The following is a 21,538-nucleotide window of genomic DNA, read 5'->3' as shown; positions in this document are numbered from 1 at the left end:
CTCTAAGGGTGAATTTTAGGAGAGTGCACTTGTTTCATGTGGGTGTTTTATGTGAGTTCGGATCATTACTTATTAGGGACTGTAGTATACCAGCTAGCCCTTCAGACCAACACTGAATGTTACTCCATCATATATAGCATATGATTTTGCACAACTCATATACACAGTTATAGTATGTGAATATTTCCTCAAATCCAATGGACAAAATTTTCATTTCTTTGGAAATGAAGTGTTAAAAAAAAGGGGAAGACAAATTTGTCTTCCAATTTACATACTGGGATTTCAATCTGTTGCTAGACTGGAAGGTTTTTCAGGGTATTGTAGCAGTGCTGTGATTCAACCTCTGTTTACAGGGCATCTAATCGATTGAGATGTTCAGCTGTGTGACCTGGCTTTGTACAAGCAGCCTCTTCTGCCCATCCATTAGAGGACAGGCCTTGGGTACCTACTGGAAATCAGTGGAGTTACTTTACATCATAGACATCATAGCTACTCAGAAAATATTTGTGGGACAAAGTGGTACATGGCACATTTCATAGGTACTTTAGGCAAGAAAAAGCTCCAGAGAGATGTCTCCAGTGACACTCTAGCATTAATTTTGCCTTGACACAATTGGTGCATAATATGCAAAGCTGTGCATACTGTACCTACAGTATTTAGAAGTGTTACAAGTTCATTCTGTCAGCACTGAGGAGTGTTCCAAGATGTGCATATCTTTTGCTAATTCATCCTCATAATGATTAGGTTACTAGACACGTATATTTATTTACCTGCTTTGAGAAATTCCCTCAACAGAAATATAAGGGTATACTGTGCTTTGATATCAGATGTTAATAATTTGCTGCAAACAGGACCTAGGAAACTATTTCCAGAGATAATTTTTTCATCTTCCCAGGCAAAAACACACAAAATAATGTGTTACATCATTTGTAAGGAAGCAGTTTATGGCTCTTACTAACTACAGCTATCTGCGCCATAGCTCGGTAGGTCAGATGTTGTAGGTTTTCTAGGAAGTATGTGAGTCTCAGTAGAACTGAGTATATGTATCTCAGTAATAGCATCTGAGTGTATGACCAGAATGTTTATACCTCTGGATATAAGCTCCACAAAGACAGGACTTTTTGTCTGAGGTACTACTGTGCCCCAGTGCCTAGAAAAAGTACCTGCCATTTAGAGGGCACTATCATATTGAAGAATAAATGAAATTTAAAAATATATGGTCTAGGGCTTCCCTGGTGGCGCAATGGTTGAGAGTCTGCCTGCCGATGCAGGGGACATGGGTTTGTGCCCCGGTCTGGGAGGATCCCAGATGCCGCGGAGCGGCTGGGTCCGTGAGCCATGGCCGCTGAGCCTGCGCATCCGGAGCCTGTGCTCCGCAACGGGAGAGGCCACAACAGTGAGAGGCCCACGTACCGCAAAAAAAAAAAAAAAAAAAAAAAAAAAAAAAAAATATATATATATATATATATATATATATATATATATGGTCTAATTTGTTCCTCTGCATTAAAAATCTGTTGAATACCCAGAAGTTTAAATGTTTCCTGAGATGTTAAAAAGTGTTTTACTTTACTATGGAGATAATACATTATTATTTTTCAGAGAAAGCATCAAAAAATCAATATATTACATAATATATCTGTTTTGAAAGCTCCTGAAAGCATTTTACATTCTTTAAAAAGTTGATATGAACCAAAGAATCCTGGGCAAAGACAGCTGAGCTTTTTATATTTGTAAGATATAGGAAATAGTTTTATAGTATCCAGGTGCTGAGAATGAAGGGATTCTAATTCAGGGGCCAAAGTGTCTATTTTGATGTCTGTGGTGTTGCACATAAGTAATTTTGGAAGCATTTACATTTGTTTCTACCAGTCAATTAAATGTGTACTACATAAAGGTTGTTGGCTACTTACAAGGGATACATGTCCTGGGAATTTATAGTGGAACAGAAGAGACAGACTCACCCAAATGGATAATTTCAGCACAGCTTAAGAGCTATGATGGAAGTCTGTGTGGGGATGCAGAATAGGGGCCCTTATGCCAGTCTGGGGGTGAGAGTGAGTGTGGGGAGGAGGGGGGTCAGGGAAGGCTCCAGGAGTGTTGGATATTAATCTGAGTCTTGGGAAAGATGAGTGTGAATTGGCCAGGTGAGGAAGGGTACAGCATTTTGTGCAGAAGGAACAGTGGAAACGAAGTCCCAGATATGTGAGCAACTATATTCAGTTTGGTAATACTGCAAGTAATGAGGAAGATGAGGCTTGTGAGGAAGGCAGGGCTTGGATACCTGCCAGCCATCCTACGAAGGTTGAACTCGATGCTAAAGATGATTGGAGCCATTTGAAGGATCTTTGAGTTGAGGAATTTTTAGATTTGGGTGTATGTATGGCATGCTGATGGCAGTCTGGAGGTGGACAACGCTAGATGGGCAATCATTTGGCTCAGGTGAGAGATGAAGTCCTGTCTTGGACAGTTTAAATAGAAATGGAGAAGAGAGGAAGGTTCTGGAGTCAGGTGTTCAACAATTGTTGGTCCAATATGGAACTATTAGTTTGAATGATATATTGTCTACATCCTACCAATAAAATAAAAAAATCTTTACTTACTAATTTATTTAAAAAACTGTAATTTCTAAACTAGAAAAAATAGTGAGAAGAGCAGTATTGTTTTACATTTTTGCAAATCTCTTAAGGTCTGGCTTTATAGAAGACAGAGTGTATCTTTTTCTGCATTTAATTTGTTGCAATATGTTTTGGTTGAAGTATATAAGGAAAATCTGTCCTCATACAGCTATGTAGTTGGAAAAAGAAGAACTGTTTTAATAGTCATTTCAGATAATTGTGGATATTCTTTTTTAATATTATACCAAAATAAGTGGTAATTCCTTAAGGGACAAATGCACTGTGGAATCTGAAACCATATCAGTGAACCTTTTGTACTCTGATACATTAATATCCATTGGTCTCTCTTGCACCTTGAATGGATCTTTTACTCACATGTGATTTTTTAAGGTCTTGCATTGTTCATTTGGAGAATATTACTCTATTGAGTTACGCAAATTTTGTAATGTTGCCTCCTTTCATTATATAATACAGAAAAAATCATATTTGTTGATAACATATCACAATTAACCACGTCAAAAATGTCTTCCAATATTGGGAAGCTCTCAAGCTTAGGGTGTCAGAAGTTTCCCAAATTCTAATTTTCATTTGAAGGCCTGAATTTTATCATTGGGAATAAATACTGTCAGTTGTTTCTTGACAGGCTTGCTTTGTTCATAAAAAAAAAAAAACCCCAAACTGACAAATACCCAAATCTGAATAACCAGTTTGTCAGTCAAGTAAAATTGGTGTTCCATAAAAAATAGAGACTAGTTCAGCTCACAACTCAAACAGTATTTGATTAGAACAAATGGCAATGTCATATCATATCATTCAACCTAGTAGACCAAATGCCTTTCCAGACAATTGTCATAAAATATTAAAGATATATATATTTCAAGGGTCAAGTCTTAATAAAGTTAGTAATTATTACTGTTTCATCTATGACTTTCTTAAGTGAAACTGGCTTCTATTTTTTTTTCCTTTTTTCTGCAAATGGATAGTGGTAAAGAATACAATGATGACTAGTTCATTTTGTTGCCATTGCCTTCACTTGTAAGGCACCAGCAATTTTACCCACCATTGTTTTAGTACCATCAGAGCAAATGTCAACACAACTGTTCCAGGATAAATGATGAAATTCAAAAAAAATTATTGTATACTTCAAATGATTCAGCACCTTTTTAAAATTTTATTTTATTTTATTTATTTTTGGCTGCGTTGGGTCTTCATTGCTGAGCGTGGGCTTTCTCTAGTTGCAGCGAGCGGGGGCTACTCTTTGTTGTGGTGCTTGGGCTTCTCATTGCAGTGGCTTCTCATTGCGGAGCACGGGCTCTAGGTGCACAGGCTTCAGTAGTTGTGGCTTGCGGGCTCTAGAGCATAGGCTCAGTAGTTGTGACACACGGGCTTAGATGCTCCGCGGCATGTGGGATCTTCCCGGACCAGGGCACGAACCCGTGTCCCCTGCATCGGCAGGCGGATCCCTAACCACTGCGCCACCAGGGAAGCCCCGATTCAGCACCTCTATGTTTGTTGTCAAGCATTCATATGAAAGATCTTTGATAATTAGTTGGTGCTGGTACCTGATGAATACAACCAAAATAGCAAGTCCAGACAGTCAGCAGATCTATCCATTTCTAAGGCGAAAGTGCAGTTCTGCAGAAAAGATCAGTTTTAAAGTTTGCAGTCAAATCTTTAATTTGATGAGTTACTATAACATTGAAAAGTGGCAGTGCCATGGTTTCTTTTGCTGACTTTTCCTCTAGAAGGCATTCAGCAAGATAAACTCTGCCAGTCTTTACTGTTCTCTCACCTATGATGTTCACTTCTTCAGCCAGTTATGCTGTAAGATACTTCACTGGGTTTTTCTCCTCAGGTTTGAAAAGCTGCACTAAATAATTTTTGGCTTCTCAAAAGTTCATTACATCTTCATTTAAAATGTCAGTTCCTTTTTAAAAACTCTGAATGACTGGTCTCAAAATGGTGTTACAACTTAACTGGCATCATATTACTATGCAGAAATGTTCTATTGCATAAGACACAATAAGTTAAATTATTAACATCTATAAAACCAAGGAAAAGATAGCATTGTCATATTTTTATTTTATACTTACAGTTCCTTCCAATTGCTTTGGAATAGTTTTCTTCCTTTCATGAGTCAGGGAACTCTCTGATCTGTTATTTTCATCTTTTTCTATATCTTTAGATGTAGGCCGTGCATCTGAGCCTTGAGGAAATGAGTCTTCTCATCTCCCTTTCTAAAGCAAAAGATTGGGCTCCAGACTCAGACAGATAAGGATTTTAATCTCTTCTCCACCTATGATGAGCAGTGTAAACTGTGTAAATTCTCAAAGGCTCATTTTTCAAATAATGTTTCTGTGGTCAGGAATCTGGGAGTGGCTTTGAAAGATGGGTTTCTAACTCAAGGTTACTCATACGACTACCTTCAAGATGCTGGTCAGTGCTGCAGCCATCTGAAGGCCAGATGTGGAGCTGGAGGATCTGCTTTTGGAATGGCTCACTCACATGGCTAGCAAGTTAGTGCTAGCTGTTGGCCTCAGTGGACTTTTCCAGAGAGTCCTCATAACGTGGTTAGCTATCTCCACAGAGTGAATGGTACACTATGTTTGATTAGAACTGTGGCAGTGTCATATCACTCAACCTAATAGACCACACTGTGTTTATACTTCAACATTTAAATGAGCATTTAAAGTTAATTTTTGTAGTGATATTAACAAATAACCATTCTTGACTGTGTGTTGGGGGTTGTGGTCTTTTTTTTTTTTTTTTTTTTTTTGTCACGCGGGCCTCTCACTGTTGTGGCCTCTCCCCTTGCGGAGCACAGGCTCCGGACGCACAGGCTCAGCGGCCATGGCTCACGGGCCCAGCCACTCCGCGGCATGTGGGATCTTCCCGGACCGGGGCACGAACTCGTGTCCCCTGCATCGGCAGGCGGACTCTCAACCACTGCGCCACCAGGGAAGCCCGGGGGTTGTGGTCTTTTAAAACAGTATGATTGCTTTGACATTTCGTAGAAAACTTTATTTTGAAACATTAGTCTACTGACCGTATTTATCTATATTAAGTTCTCCAGAAGCCATGATTTTGAAGTTTGAATTTTTATATACCAAGTGAAACCGGAAATAATTTTAGGGGGAGAATTAATTTTGTAAAAAAAAATATTGGCCGTGAATTTATTTGGATGGCCATTTAAGGCCTTTATTATACATAAAATGTTAGTGGGAAGGAAAAAAAATCCAAATAGATTTTATTGAGAAAGCCTAATATCTCATTTGGAGCATGTTTTAAGTGATCTTGGTTTCTGAGGAACTGCAATTACTGGAGCCTTGTTTTCTGCAGATACATCAAGGGAGCTGTTTTCTTTTAATTTTTAAAAAAATTTACCAAAACTCAAAAACTGACAGGAGGGAAAGGCAGCAAGAAGTTCCTGGGGCAATACAACATTTGTGAGAAACAAGGAAATATTTACTTTAGCACCCGCACCAGGGTCTTGTACCACCTATCAATACTGAATAACAATTCAAGCTCTTTGTCTCTCTTCTCCCCTGCCTCCCTCATTTTTCCTCTTGGGACCCTAACAGTCTACTTTCCCTGATTTCCCTGTGATCTGAAGTTGGCATCCCTATTCACATGGTCATCCAGCCCCAAACCATAGCCTGGTTGGGGACCCCTTCATTGCTGCCCACCTCCAACCCGGTGCGACCTGCGCATTCTGCTAGCAATGCTGCCCAGGCCTGTTTTATTTCTGTTTACTTTCTTCTTTCCCACTGCCTCTGCCCCAGGGTCAGGTCAGTTCTCTCCTGGGCCATTACAGTGGTTTCTCTCCTCCTTTGAGTTGCTTCCGGATTAATTTTGCCCACCCCAAATTCTTTCATGGTCACTCAATGTTTATTAAAGACCCAGTGTGTCAGCCTGTTACTGGAGGTGCTCCACCCAAAAACACCAAGTTACCTTTTACATTTAATGTTATGGTCTTCCCTTGACTATCCTAGAAGGGACTGTAAGCTTTTATCTGACACCTTTTCTTTAATTCTTTGCTCATGTTGTTCCCTCTTCCTATAAATGCTGTGGGTTGAAACCTCACCCATTCTTTGGGGCCTATCTCAGATGTCACCTTCTTTGCAAAGATTTTCCTCATGACCTCATCTTGCCCTTCACTAGATGTTCTTTTTAGGACACTCGCTGAACTTTGTATCCCTCATGATATTTAATCATAATCGGTTTCTTTTAATATAGCATGTGTGTACTTACCTTATCATTCTTAAAAGATTATAATGTACTTGAAAGCACAGACATAATCATTCATCTTTAGTTCCTGCTATCTCCTAGCCACGGTTTTAGCAAGTAATTGGACTTCACTACAAAAATTGTGTAACTCCATTAAAGTATTTAAGATAGGAAAGAGCAAAATTCCTGTGCTTATCCGACACAATGGACAGTTATGCAGCATAAAGAAATTACATATATGTAAATACAGACACATACATGTATGTAAACTTGTCATTTTGCTAAGACGTATTTGTTTCAGTATGGAAGTTTACAGGACACCGCTTTTTATTCCTGGGCTGCACCCCAAAAAAAAAAAAAAATTGTTGACCGGATTATAATTTGAGGACAGAAAAAAAATGGCTTCAACATCTCCTTCAGTTTGGGATTTGGCCAAAAGGTACGTTGGCAAACGCTTACTAAACTGAGAGGAGACGGGCCCTTAAGAACCTCCCGGAGACTCCTTGCCTGGGAGACGTCTTGGCTGGGGCTGGCGAGAAACTCGGCGCAGGGCGGCGGGAGGGCTGCGCGGCGCACACCTTCCAGCACTTTCCTACGCCACGGAACCAGGCCAACCTGTTCCCACCGCCGCCTCCTGCCTCCTCGCCGCACAATGCGGGCGAGGCCCACGCCACGCACCCTCTTCCCGGGTGCCTAGGCCAGGCTGGGAGCGCGCCGAGGCAGCGCCGGCCCCGACATCCGTCGTCGGGCGGCCAGGGCGGGGGTCCGAGGGCCAGGAGGCCGCGTTCCATCGGGGTTTCTAGGTGAAGGGCAGGAAAACAACCGGTCGGTCTGGGCGGGGCCGGGAGGGCGGAGCGAGGGCGGAGCGAGGGCGGAGGGCACATTGCCTCATCCTGTACATTTTACTGGAAACGGGGCGCATCCGGAGGAGTGGCCGGGAGGCTACCCCGACGCCGCCAATAGCCCGGCCGGGCGCGGGGGAGGCCGGCGAGGCGGTGGCCTCTTCTCTCCGCCCCTGGCCTCGAAGGCCGGTTAAATAGTCGGGCACCTCCGAACCACGCCCGTGCCCGCGCCGTCCTCCAGCCGATAGGTCCCCGAACCCATCACAGCCACAGCCGCAGTCGGAAGGCAGACGCGCGCAGCGAACCGGTGGCGCAGGTGTCTGGGGTCCCCGAGAGCCGAGCCCGGGAGCATGATCGTGGACAAGTTGCTGGACGACAGCCGCGGCGGAGAGGGGCTGCTGGACGCTGCCGGCGACTGCGGCCTCATGACCAGCCCGCTCAACCTGGCCTACTTCTACGGCGCGTCGCCGCCCGCCGCCGCCCCCGGCGCCTGCGACGCCGGCTTCTCGTCGTCTGGGCCCTCGGCGCCCGGCTCGCCCGGCTCCGACTCCTCCGACTTCTCTTCCGCCTCGTCCGTGTCCTCCTGCGGGGCGGTAGAGTCCCGGCCGAGAGGCGGCGCCCGTGCCGAGCGGCTGCAAGGTACCCACTGGCCCCGGCGGGGCGGCCCCAGGACCCCCGTTTGCGGGCGGCCCACCCGCGGGGAGGGGGGCTCTGGGCCGCCCAGAAGCGAAGTACCTCGGCCAGGTGTTAGGTGGCCTCGGCGCCTGCTTTAGCGGCGGTACATAATCACAGTGGCCATCATTATTAGGCCACTACTGGATGCCTTGCCCCGTGCTGGGCGTTGAATATCACTCCATGCCCTTTGACCGTCTGTGAAATCTGGGCGCCGTCTAGCTGGCCTGGTAGCTTGAAACACACAGCTCTGACTTCGGGTGGGGGGAATGGACCACGTTGGGTTTTCTCTTTTTTTTTTTTTTTTTTTTTTAAAAAAAAACACTTTTATTAAGCTATAATTCACATACTATGGCGAGGTTTTGGATCTGATGTAGGTGTACCTTTTTCTTGTGGCTGTTTTAGTGAAAGGCTGTAGCCGGCGATAAGGGTTTGGGTACTGGGTTGAAGGTTGTGATTTATTTCTTCCTAAGTACGTATTTGTGGAAATTTTAAGTAAAAGGACTTTATAAAGAAAAGAAACCGATATTATTAAGATGTAAGGTGAAGCTGGACTGAAAACCAGTTTATACCTTGAGTCTGTGATTTTCCGAAGTCTGCCCAGAATTTCTTCGGTCTTTGTTTTGTGTGCTTTAGAATGGTTGAGCCATCTGTAGCAGAGAAAGGCGTAACGTTTCCGTTCTGCGGCTGTGAATTGTTAGTTTCTTTTCTTAATGAACGGAGTTGCATAATTTGGAGGAAAACAGGATGCCGCTGTAGGTGAACCAAAGAACGTCTAGATAATCTCAAATTTTGGAAAATCTAATCAGCATGATTTTAAAGAGCGTTCTCTTTCAGGTATTTCCCATGGCTGGCCACTCCTGTTTTGCTTGTGTTTTAGTTTAAAATGTGATTTGTCATTTTTATTTAAAAAAGTGATTTAAACCACTCGGTTGTATAACATGCTCCCTGTATGTTAAGTGTGTAGCAAATGCCAAAATTGTGTGTGTATTTAGACCCGTTTTTTCCTCCACATTTGGCCTTCATCTGGCTGAAACTATTTTGTTAGTTGTTTGGTTTACCATAGGGGATTTCTGAAACTGAATTTTTCTCCCTGTGACGCTGAGTTATTAACTACTGTCATTCCAGAGAAATGCCGTGTTAGATTCTGGCAAGATATTCTTAGACTTAAGCATAAAACTAACTAGTGTTTAGTTTGCTCTATCGTTGAGTTGTTTCTCTCATGTATTTGATTATATATGTATATGTGTGTGTATATATCTATATATTTAAAATTATGCCTTGTTTTTTGTCCCATCTTATTTTTTTCCACTCTCAATGGAGTTGCTGAATTATTCATTTCCTGACTCTTTGTGTGTTTACTTTGTGTTCAACTCATCCCAAGAGGTTGTGACATAGTAGTGGTCAGAGGAGAATGCTGTACTCATGTACTGCATTTTTTTTTTTTTTTTTTGCGGTACGCGGGCCTCTCACTGTTGTGGCCTCTCCCGTTGCGGAGCACAGGCTCCGGACGCGCAGGCTCAGCGGCCATGGCTCACGGGCCCAGCCGCTCCGTGGCATGTGGGATCCTCCCGGACCGGGGCACAAACCCGTGTCCCCTGCATCGGCAGGCGGACTCTCAACCACTGCGCCACCAGGGAAGCGCTCATGTACTGCATTTTAAAGTGTATTTTAAAGCTTAAATATGAAATGAGATTATTTCCTTTTTACTTAGAAGGCCTATGTGAACAATCCAAAAACAGCCGGTGAGGGGAAATCCTGTGTGCGTATGTGGAAATGCGTTTAAGCTCAGTGAATTTATGTAGCTTTCTTGGCGTAGCTGAACTGAGGGAAATAATAAACTGAGACATTGTTAAATGTTAGGCTTTGGTACATTGAGATCTTTGGAAGAAGTTTGTTTTGTACCTTCTTAGGTGAGTGGAATTGATAGACTTTAAAATTTCTGTGTGGACATAAAGCATTTGGTTTGAAAAGCTAAAAATTCATCAGTTATTCCTTGCTCCCCCAAGGTTTTTCAAAAGTTTAGAATAATTACAGATTTATGAGAGGGTGGCAAAATCTGTGATCCTGTCTCATGGGTGGATAGGGCTGAGAGACAGAGAATTAATTTGGGTTTATCTCTCGGCTCTGGGGTTCCCTGAAATGATATTTTTATGAGCTTTAATTCCTTAGGCTTCCTGGTGGGGAAAGGTATCAGGCAAGCGAGTTGAAGAGGCTTTGTGGTCTGTTAGTTGGGAACTTCATCACGTTGGATAGCTATGCTTTTGAGATTATTAATATTCATGTCTGTGAAGACACTTAATTGGGATATGTTTTGTTTTTTGAACAGTTGAGCCCCATATGGGGGTTGGAAGGCAGCAGAGAGGACCCTTTCAAGGTGTTCGTGTGAAGAACTCGGTGAAGGAACTCCTGTTGCACATCCGAAGTCATAAACAGAAGGCTTCCGGACAAGCTGTCGATGATTTTAAGGTGGCACCTAATTTATTTGTTTTGGGTTGGGGGGTAGGGAGGTTAGCCTGTCAGTGTTATTACTCTCTGCTAACCTAGGTTGGGCAAGTCTTTTTGTAGACCACAAAGTCCATAGGACAGAGAACATACTTGTCCTGCTGTCTGCTATATTGCTGTCACTTCGCCCACTGCTAGGCACTTGGCAGGTGTGCAAGAGAAATTTAATGAATAAATAAATGAAGGCAAGTTGGGGGCAAGGAAATTAATGTGGTTCAGTTAAAATGAACCATTTTGACTAGAAAGGGAAAACTCAAGTGGCCTTATTAATTTTATCTTAACCTGAGTTGAACTAAGGTGAAAGTGCAAATGGGGGAAGTTGCAAGATAGGATGGAAATTAACATAGAAAATAAATATTGCTAGAATAGCCATGTCAAAGGTTTATGGTGAACTGTAAAGAGGGGTAGAGATAAGTCTGTTTGTTGATGTATGTTAATCAGGAAACCATTTATCACACACTAAATTGGAAACTTTTTTTCCTGATAGACACAAGGTGTGAACAGAGAGCAATTCACAGGTAAGAGTTACCTCTATTTATAATATCATGGGGGCTGTAGGGTAAAACAGTGTAGTGTAATTATGGGTAAAAATTTGTGAAATAAAATTATCACAGATTCCATATTCCTTTCTTGGGTATAGAATTGAAGAACACAGTATCATATAGTGGGAAAAGGAAAGACCCTGATTTATTGTCTGATGGACCAGCTTGCAAAAGACTAGCTTTGTTACATACCCAGTTTTTGGTACGTATCTCACTATTTTCCTCTGAATACCCTTTGGAAATTATTCCTGGAATAATTTTGGAAGGGAGTGCGCAACTTATTTTTTCTCCCTTTCCAGACGCCACCTCAAACACCCACACCCGCGGAAAGCATGGAAGATGTCCATCACAATGAATCCAAACAGGGCAGCAGTGCTGATCTGCTTCAGAGCATTATCAACATTAAGAATGAATGCAGCCTGGTTTCCCTGAACACTGTCCAAGTTAGCTGGATGAGCCCTGTGGGGGTCCCTCCGAGCTCCCCCCACGAGCAGCGTCAGGACTTCCACGGAGGGCAGGTCTTCTCTCCACCTCAGAAATACCAACCCTTCCAAGTCAGCAGCTCCCCACACATGATGGATCAGGCTTCCATGTACCAGTATTCTCCACAGAACCAGAACGTGCAGCAGCTGCCGCCACAGCACTACACCCACAACCCAGCTCTGGAATACAGTCCTTATTCCAGAACTTCCCAGTCCCCCAGCTATGAACCAAACATCTTTGATGGTCAAGAACCACAGTTCTGCTCGAACCAAAGTTTTGCATCCCTTCTAAGTGATCCCAGGGAATCTGAGAATATTGCTGTTCCCCCACAGACTGCCCCCAGCGTTCAGCAGCAAAATGATGCCCACGTGCAGAACTTCAACATGATGCCACACAGTGCCTGTGAGGCCCTGGCGAGGCATGATGCAGGCTCTGCCCCTTTAAACACACCACCGCCCTTCCCGAGCATCGTCGGCAATCCAATGAACACCACACAGTTAGGGAAGTCATTTTTTCAGTGGCAAGTAGAGCAGGAAGAAAGCAAATTGGCACATATCTCCCAAGACCAGTTTCTTTCAAAGGATGCAGATGGTGACACGTGAGTATCCCTTTATCTCATTGAGCTAATTTGGTAAGCCATGCTTGCTGGACACAGTGGGCACAGAATTTCTCTAGGGGATGCCAGCTTAGATCTGAGTAAGTGGTTGGCTAAACAAGATGACTAGTGGGCGTAGCATGATCGCTCATATTTCAAGCGAGAGCTTTCCTTTCTTTTTTTTTCCTGGCTGAACAAATTACCTGTTCTAAATTAATAAAAATGTACGTGTCTTTGAATAATTGGTTTTGAAAGATTAGCATAGATTGTGTCTGTAGAGCAAAATCAGTTAGGTCATGGTTAGTTGGTCATGATCAACTGTGAGTTGATTTGTAGATTGAATACTGATCTGTCCTGACGTCTTTGTGGTGTTGGGCAAGTTCTTTAACCTTTCTATGCCTCAGTTTCTGGGCATGTAAAATGATAATACCTCCCTCAGTGGGTTTTTATGAACATTAAAAATAATGGATTTAAAGCAATCAGCATGGTGCCTGGCGTACTTCTTTTTTCTGGTAACCTAATTCATCTTGTTGCAACTCAGATGTATTGTTAGCGTAGCAGAAAAGACAAATTATGCTCTGTACTGTTTGATTTGAGTACACCAACATATCAAGAAAGGGGTTAAAGGAAGAATTTTTTTTTAAAAAGGATGAACTTAGTGAAATAAGAAATAATTCACTTCTTTTCTTTTACTTTTTTTCCCCCCCAGGTTCCTCCATATTGCTGTTGCCCAGGGGAGAAGGGCACTTTCCTATGTCCTTGCAAGAAAGATGAATGCGCTTCACATGCTGGATATTAAAGAGCACAATGGACAGGTGAGGATCTTGACAGAGGGAAATGGCAAAGTGTGGTCATGGGGACAAGATGACGGCTGGTCTCATATTTATGTGTAGATCATTTCAGAGTTCCAGACCAAGAGAGTTTAGTTAATATTAACTTCTGAATGTTGACTCTTTGTCACTGCCAACCTTGAAGTTATTAACGTTAACTTTGTAGTTATTTGACCAAAGACTAACTGGATATAATAAAGCTGCACCCTAAGCTTATTTTAGTTTCCTTGTGTTACAGTATCTTATTGCTTATTAACAGGATTTATTTTCTCTATGTGGGTTTTTTTCCCCTTGGTCTTAGTTTAGGTTCATATTCTTTGTTACTATAGTGTTATGGGTTTTAAAAAATATTTTTTTCCTCTGAATGTCCACAGAGTGCCTTTCAGGTGGCAGTGGCTGCCAATCAGCACCTCATCGTGCAGGATCTGGTGAACCTCGGGGCCCAGGTGAATACGACTGACTGCTGGGGAAGAACCCCCCTGCATGTTTGTGCTGAGAAGGGCCACTCCCAGGTGCTTCAGGTAAGAGGCAGCGAGCCAGGCCCCCATTACCACAGGGCCAAAGGGGTACAGCTTGGATATTAGGAGTTGGATGTAGATTGCCTGTTGCAATGCTCTCTTTTGAGTTGACTTACTCCTTTCTTGGAACACTGGTAGATAAGTATTTGTGTAGTTTGTCTTTTGCTGATAGATGTCTGTTTTTAAATTCTGCAGGCAATTCACAAGGGAGCAGTGGGGAGCAATCAGTTTGTGGATCTGGAGGCAACTAACTATGATGGTAAGTGATTGACGCATTATTGGGTGAAAAAACATTCAGAGAGAGGGGCCCATTAATTCTAAGGGCACTAAGTTCAACACCAATAAGGAAGGGAGGTAATTAAAGCTAAAATATTCTATAGATAAAATTAGCACTAAGACCCAATGGAGGGATTACTCAGATGACCTCACTAGTCCTTGTGGAGCCCATATGTAGGTCATGTGAGAGGCCACCCTCCAGGTCTGTAGTTATAGAACAACTAAAAGAATTGATGGGATGCTTGACCACTGCTTTCTTATGCTTTTTTCTAGGCCTGACCCCTCTACACTGTGCAGTTGTGGCCCACAATGCTGTGGTTCACGAACTCCAGAGAAATCAACAGCCCCATTCACCTGAAGTTCAGGAGCTTTTGCTGAAGAATAAGAGTCTAGTTGATACAATTAAGTGTCTGATTCAAATGGGAGCCACAGTGGAAGCTAAGGTAAAATTCACAGAAGAGTTTGGAAATGGGATGTGGGAGAGACGTGGTTATAGCCAAAGACCTTCTTCCCAAGTATAGATTAAAACTTTTCCCCCTTTTTATTTTATTTTTGCCATCTTTTTAAATTAATGGAGTAGCAATGTATGGATAATTAAGCTTAGATTTTAAAAGATCACCTCATCTGCTTTCTTGATTTGCTTTTAATCTATGGATTATTATTCAAAAGATCATTTAGCTGTGAAATGAATGTCTTTATTTGAAAGGAAAATAAAATGCTTGAAATTGATATTTCCATTTTGCTTCCATTGTTATACACAGATACTAAAGGTAGTGCATTTTGTAAGGGTTTGTTCATTATTGTTGGATCTGGACTTAATCTTCTGTTTTTTAAACTGGAAAATATTTTATTATCTTTAAATTTGAGGTTTATTTGCTGAGTATTTGCTATGTACAAGGCTGAGGTACTGAGTTAGGGGCCCTAGGGGAAAATACCTAAATCATAAGCCACTTGGGTCCTTGGGGAGCTTACTGTCTAGTAGAAATGGTGAGAGATATAGCTAATTATAAGTCTACAGGGTGGCCACCAAGTCTGAAAATATAGGCGAATACACAGTAAATGATTTATTATATTACAGCACATGATAAAACAGTATAGTCTATGTTTCTATATTTTATGGCCACCCGGTATACAAGGGTACATGTGATAAAAGGGAGTTAGGAGGAATGAGAGATTACATGGAGCTTGGGTTGAAGGAAGGGTTTGTGGAGAAGGGGGCACTCCGAGTGAGTCTCCAAGGGTGAGTCAGACATATGAGAGACTGGGTGAGAAGCATACCCAGGGCATGGTTTCTGGATGTTCATTTTTTTCCCCCTCTTGCCTTTGACAAGGATCGTAAAAGTGGCCGCACAGCCCTGCATTTGGCAGCTGAAGAAGCAAATCTGGAACTCATTCGCCTCTTTTTGGAACTGCCCAGTTGCCTGTCTTTTGTGAATGCAAAGGTACTTTTAGAAGTGTTCAAGAACTGCGCAAGAGTTGGAATAACCTTCTTTATACCTTCTTCAAGCTTTTGAGCTGCTTTCATGAAAGTCTTCCTTCCTGATGGGTGTTGTTTTGTCTCTTTGTCTTTAGGCTTACAATGGAAACACCGCCCTCCATGTTGCTGCCAGCCTGCAATATCGGGTGACACAGTTGGATGCAGTCCGCCTATTGATGAGGAAGGGAGCAGACCCAAGTACTCGGAACTTGGAGAACGAACAGCCAGTACATTTGGTTCCTGATGGCCCTGTGGGAGAACAGGTGAGGGCCACAGAAGGGAGAAGAAATACTTTTAGGCATTGTTTCGAAACATAAGGGGCAGGGGCCAGCTGGCACTCTTCAGGTGGGCTTTATCAACATCTGTGTCTCAACAGTGGTCACTGTAGCCCTTTAGAGTCAATTGCTTTGTCTCCAAAGGAAGAGTAAGAAATTTGAGGGTTTATCCATGGACCCCAAATGGGTCTTCCAAGACACAAACTTGGGTTTGGGCTAAGTCAGAATGGTTTGACATTTGGAAGTTGATGAAAGAGGAGGAACCAAAGTTCCTGCACATACTAAAGAAAGAGAATCTTAGTTCTGTGAGTAAGTGATGAGCCTTCAAATATTGTGCATATTAAATGAGTCAGTATTTGTAGAGTATTCAGAATAGTCCCAGGCACATAAGTGGGTGCTGCTCAGTAAACATTAGCTGTTAACAATGATTTCTATCTAACTGATCCTAAATAAAAAATGGGAAGGTTATTTATGTAATTTAGAACCTAGAAATATTTTATACTTTAAATAAAATTATGCTTTTCTCATCATATGGTTCTACTGGATTGGTCAGAAAGTTCATTCGGTTTTTGCTGTAAGCTGTTTTGAAAAACTTGAATGAACTTTTTGGCCAACCCAATATATTATATTTGGGGATTGAACAGTTTCATATGACTAAACTTTTCTTGATAACAAGAACTGACTCTTTTTAAGAACTTAAAATATTTTATTTATTTATTTAAGCAGCAGGTTCTTATTAGTTATCCATTTTATGCATATTAGTGTATATATGTCAATCCCAATCTCCCAATTCATCCCACCCACCCACCCCCGCCAGTTTTCCCCTTGGTGTCCATACGTTTGGAAGAACTTAAAATATTTTTGTTGAAACTCTTTCCCTGGAGGAAACGAGAGATTGTGGCTGTGGGTCGTTACATACTTTAATAATCACAAAATAAAATATATGGAATGCAATTTAGCCTTGCCTTTGATTTACAGCCCTCGCTATGACCATAGTATTATAGTAACTCATATTTGTGGAGCTCTTTATAGCTTAAAATGAATCACTTGATGATTTGTAGAGTTTTCCTGTATATTATATCACTTAATAGTTAGGAAAACTTTGCAGGGTGAAGGTTCAGCTGGGAAGACTGAGACTCAGAGTGGGTCCAGGCATAGGGACCATCATTAAATAGTAAATGGCAGAGTCCTAAGTGCACTGTTCACTTCTGGTTTGCTGTTTGTGGTGTGCAGTCATAGAGTGATGTTCTCAGGGAGTATTGAGCATGGAGAGCTGCTTGATTCTTTGCTAAATGTTCTTGGATTGCTCTCCTTCCTGCTTTTGTATTTTTTGTGTCTCTGTGTGTGGAGGGAGGGTCTTTTCCTTTGCTTTTATTGTCAGACCATGGTCATTGTGTCTCCTTCTAGCAGCTGTCAATTGCATCCCTTACTCCAGTCTTCTTTCTTCTAATTTGTTGCTTCTAATCTGCTGTGGGCTGAGAGACAGATCATAAAATTTGTCAGGCTGGGGTATAAAATCAATTACTAGACTCTGAGTGAGCCTGGGGGTTTCCTGTGATCCATATAGTCATGCACAGATGCTTTAATTCTTGGATGTCATGACAGCTATCTTGACTCGAAGGACATTATAATTTACTTGTGTGTATAACGTGGGCTCTCGGTTCTTGGTTGAGGCTGACATCAAGGTAGGTGAGGTATTATAATAACCATGATTACTGCGTTAAATATTAAATGCTCTCAGAAATAACAGGAGTAAAGATTAGGAAAAGAATATAGGTCTTAGTTAAACTTTTGGAGATTTTCAACCTCAGATAATTTTTTTTTTTTTTTTTTTTTTTTTGCGGTACGCGGGCCTCTCACTGTTGTGGCCTCTCCCGTTGTGGAGCACAGGCTCCGTATGCGCAGGCTCAGCGGCCATGGCTCACGGACCTAGCCGCTCTGCAGCATGTGGGATCTTCCCGGACCGGGGCACAAACCCGTGTCCCCTCCATCGGCAGGCGGTCTCTCAACCACTGCGCCACCAGGGAAGCCCGGCCTCAGATAATTTTTAATGGAGATGCTTTACTTTCTTGTACTCAAAGATCATTATAGCAGGTCTGTAGTAAACTTTAAAAGGAGTTGTAGTATTTTTTTTTTGTCCCCTTAAAATCTTGACACATACTGTTGCATATTTCTTCATGTACTTACTTACAAAGAAACTGAAGGAGATGTGGTACTTTGATCATAGAAAAAAAAACCCTCACAAGTCCTATTGGTTTCCTTTCCAGATCCGACGTATCCTGAAGGGAAAGTCCATTCAGCAGAGAGCTCCACCGTATTAGCTCCATTGGCTGGGAGCCTGGTCAGCAATACTCACTGTCAGTTAGGCAGTCCTAATGTATCTGTACATAGACCATTTGCTCTGTATTGGCAAATGTAAGTTGTTTCTATGAAACAAACATATTTAGTTCACTATTATATAGTGGGTTATGTTAAAAGAAAAGAAGAAAAGTATCTAATTTCTCTTGGCAGATTTTAATATTTCATACCCAGGTATCTGGGATCTAGACATCTGAATTTAATCTGAGTGGTAAAATTGACTTCAATTAACAGTAGCTTTTGGGTAGGAGAAGGCTTTGATTTGTGGCATAAGGCATTGCTTATGTAGCTATTGCCAGTTTAAAAGGAGGTGAATTGTAAACTTTTTCTTTAAAGAAAAATGAAAGCATTTGGAAGTTAAAAAAAAAATCTGGACGTAGTGTTGAGGCTTCGTTTGGCCTGATGCAGTACCTGATAGTTATTGGTGTTGCAAAGTCTCTAGTCGTTGGACTAGATGGAGGGTACCATGGTTAAAGTTTGATCTTTGCAAACTGTATATAATGGTTATTTTTGTCTTTTAAAATATTTGTACAAATATTTGTACATTGGTCATTAACATGGCCACATTTGAAATGTGTAAATCAATAAACTAGAAAAGAACAAGTGGATTTTCACTATTTTTAAAAATCATATGCATTCAAAGGAGCTGTGTAATCACCATCTCTGTAGATGAAACAGATGGAGAGTTGTTCCTTTAGTGGCTGGCAGAGCTCTGTTTGAATTGTAAATATGCTTTGAGATGAGATACATTATTTGCAGGGAATTGCATGCTATTAAAGAGAACACCTTTTTATGACTCACTTTCTAGAGTTTATCATTTACTTGCCCTGTTGGAATGTTTGTTTTACCTTTATAAGAACAACAAAAAGTCAATATTGAAACATGTTTTACTGGTTTTCTGTTGTCAAATAATGATAACGTACCATGATGTTTCATATTACCATTCAGAAAATAAATGCCTAATTTTTTAGTAACTTTAATTCTAATAACATTATTTTGCTTATCTCTGGCATACCCCGAGGAATGTATATGGCTTTGATTGTACATTAATTCTTTGTAATAAATTTGATTCATGAAAAACCTTTCTTTATTTCTCTTATTTTTTTTTTCTTTTTTTTTTAACATCTTTATTGGAGTATAATTGCTTTACAATGGTGTGTTAGTTTTTGCTTTATAACAAAGTGAATCAGTTATACATATACATATGTTCCCATATCTCTTCCCTCTTGCGTCTCCCTCCCTCCCACCCTCATTATCCCACCCCTCTAGGTGGTCACAAACCACGGAGCTGATCTCCCTGTGCTATGCGGCTGCTTCCCACTAGCTATCTATTTTACATTTGGTAGTGTATATATATCCATGCCACTCTCTCACTTTGTCCCAGCTTACCCTTCGCCCTCCGCATATCCTCAAGTCCATTCTCTAGTAGGTCTGTGTCTTTATTCCCATCTTGCCCCTAGGTTCTTCATGACCATTTTTTTTTTTTTAGATTCCATATATATGTGTTAGCATATGGTATTTGTTTTTCTCTTTCTGACTTACTTCACACTGTATGACAGACTCTAGGTCCATCCACCTCACTACAAATAACTCAATTTCGTTTCATTTTATGGCTGAGTAATATTCCATTGTATATATGTGCCATATCTTCTTTCTCCATTCATCTGTTAATGGACACTTAGGTTGCTTCCATGTCCTGGCTGTTGTAAATAGAGCTGCAATGAACATTGTGGTACATGACTCTTTTTGAATTATGGTTTTCTCAGGGTATATGCCCAGTAGTGTGATTGCTGGGTCATATGGTAGTTCTATTTTTAGTTTTTTAAGGAACCTCCATACTGTTCTCCATAGTGGCTGTATCAATTTACATTCCCACCAACAGTGCAAGAGTGTTCCCTTTTCTCCACACCCTCTCCAGCATTTATTGTTTGTAGATTTTTTGATGATGGCCATTCTGACCGGTGTGAGATGATATCTCATTATAGTTTTGATTTACATTTCTCTAATGATTAATGACATTGAGCATTCTTTCATGTGTTTGTTGGCAATCTGTATATCTTCTTTGGAGAAATGTCTGTTTAGGTCTTCTGCCCATTTTTGGATTGGTTTGTTTGTTTTTTTGTTATTGAGCTGCATGAGCTGCTTGTAAATTTTGGAGATTAATCCTTTGTCAGTTGCTTCATTTGCAAATATTTTCTCCCATTCTGAGGGTTGTCTTTTGGTCTTGTTTATGGTTTCCTTTGCTGTGAAAAAGCTTTGAAGTTTCATTAGGTCCCATTTGTTTATTTTTGTTTTTATTTCCATTTCTCTGGGAGGTGGGTCAAAAAGGATCTTGCTGTGATTTATGTCATAGAGTGTTCTGCCTATGTTTTCCTCTAAGAGTTTGATAGTGCCTCGCCTTACATTTAGGTCTTTAATCCATTTTGAGTTTATTTTTGTGTATGGTGTTAGGGAGTGTTCTCAATTCGTACTTTTACATGTACCTGTCCAGTTTCCACAGCACCACTTATTGAAGAGGTTGTCTTTTCTCCACTTTATATTCTTGCCTCCTTTATCAAAGATAAGGTGACCATATGTGCATGGGTTTATCTCTGGGCTTTCTATCCTGTTCCATTGATCTATATTTCTGTTTTTGTGTCAGTACCATACTGTCTTGATTACTGTAGCTTTGTAGTATAGTCTGAAGTCAGGGAGCCTGATTCCTCCAGCTCCATTTTTCGTTCTCAAGATTGCTTTGGCTATTCAGGGTCTTTTCTGTTTCCATACAAATTGTGAAATTTTTTGTTCTAGTTCTGTGAAAAATGCCAGTGGTAGTTTGATAGGGATTGCATTGAATCTGTAGATTGCTTTGCGTAGTAGAGTCATTTTCACAATGTTGATTCTTCCAATCCAAGAACACGGTATATCTCCCATCTATTTGTATCATTTTTAATATCTTTCATCAGTGTCTTATAATTTTCTGCATACAGGTCTTTTGTCTCCTTAAGTAGGTTTATTCCTAGATATTTTATTCTTTTTGTTGCAGTGGTAAATGGGAGTGTTTTCTTAATTTCTCTTTCAGATTTTTCATCATTAGTGTATAGGAATGCCAGAGATTTTTGTGCATTAATTTTGTATCTTGCTATTTTACCAAATTCATTGATTAGCTCTAGTAGTTTTCTGGTAGCATCTTTAGGATTCTATATGTATACTATCATGTCATCTTCAAACAGTGACAGCTTTACTTCTTTTCCGATTTGGATTCCTTTTATTTCTTTTTATTCTCTGATTGCTGTGGCTAAAACTTCCAAAACTTTGTTGAATAAGAGTGGTGAGAGTGG

The 21,538-nt window shown here is 41.2% G+C and overlaps 1 protein-coding gene across 1 annotated transcript; it reads left to right on the top strand.

The window, feature by feature from the left end:
* The first annotated feature begins 8,034 nt into the window (after positions 1 to 8,034).
* NFKBIZ (NFKB inhibitor zeta) lies at positions 8,035 to 19,298 on the top strand. The gene is made up of 12 exons (XM_079704147.1): positions 8,035 to 8,326; positions 10,689 to 10,828; positions 11,352 to 11,382; positions 11,505 to 11,608; positions 11,706 to 12,487; positions 13,194 to 13,299; positions 13,689 to 13,835; positions 14,028 to 14,091; positions 14,382 to 14,551; positions 15,440 to 15,550; positions 15,681 to 15,848; positions 18,128 to 19,298. The coding sequence occupies exons 1-12, from the start codon at positions 8,038 to 8,040 to the stop codon at positions 18,179 to 18,181; spliced, it is 2,166 nt and encodes a 721-aa protein (XP_079560273.1). The 5' UTR covers positions 8,035 to 8,037; the 3' UTR covers positions 18,182 to 19,298.
* The last annotated feature ends 2,240 nt before the right edge of the window (positions 19,299 to 21,538 follow it).

Source organism: Hyperoodon ampullatus (assembly GCF_949752795.1).
Source record: "Hyperoodon ampullatus genome assembly, chromosome: 5".
Lineage (NCBI taxonomy): Eukaryota > Metazoa > Chordata > Mammalia > Artiodactyla > Ziphiidae > Hyperoodon > Hyperoodon ampullatus.
This window is presented reverse-complemented; position numbering and strand designations above follow the sequence as displayed.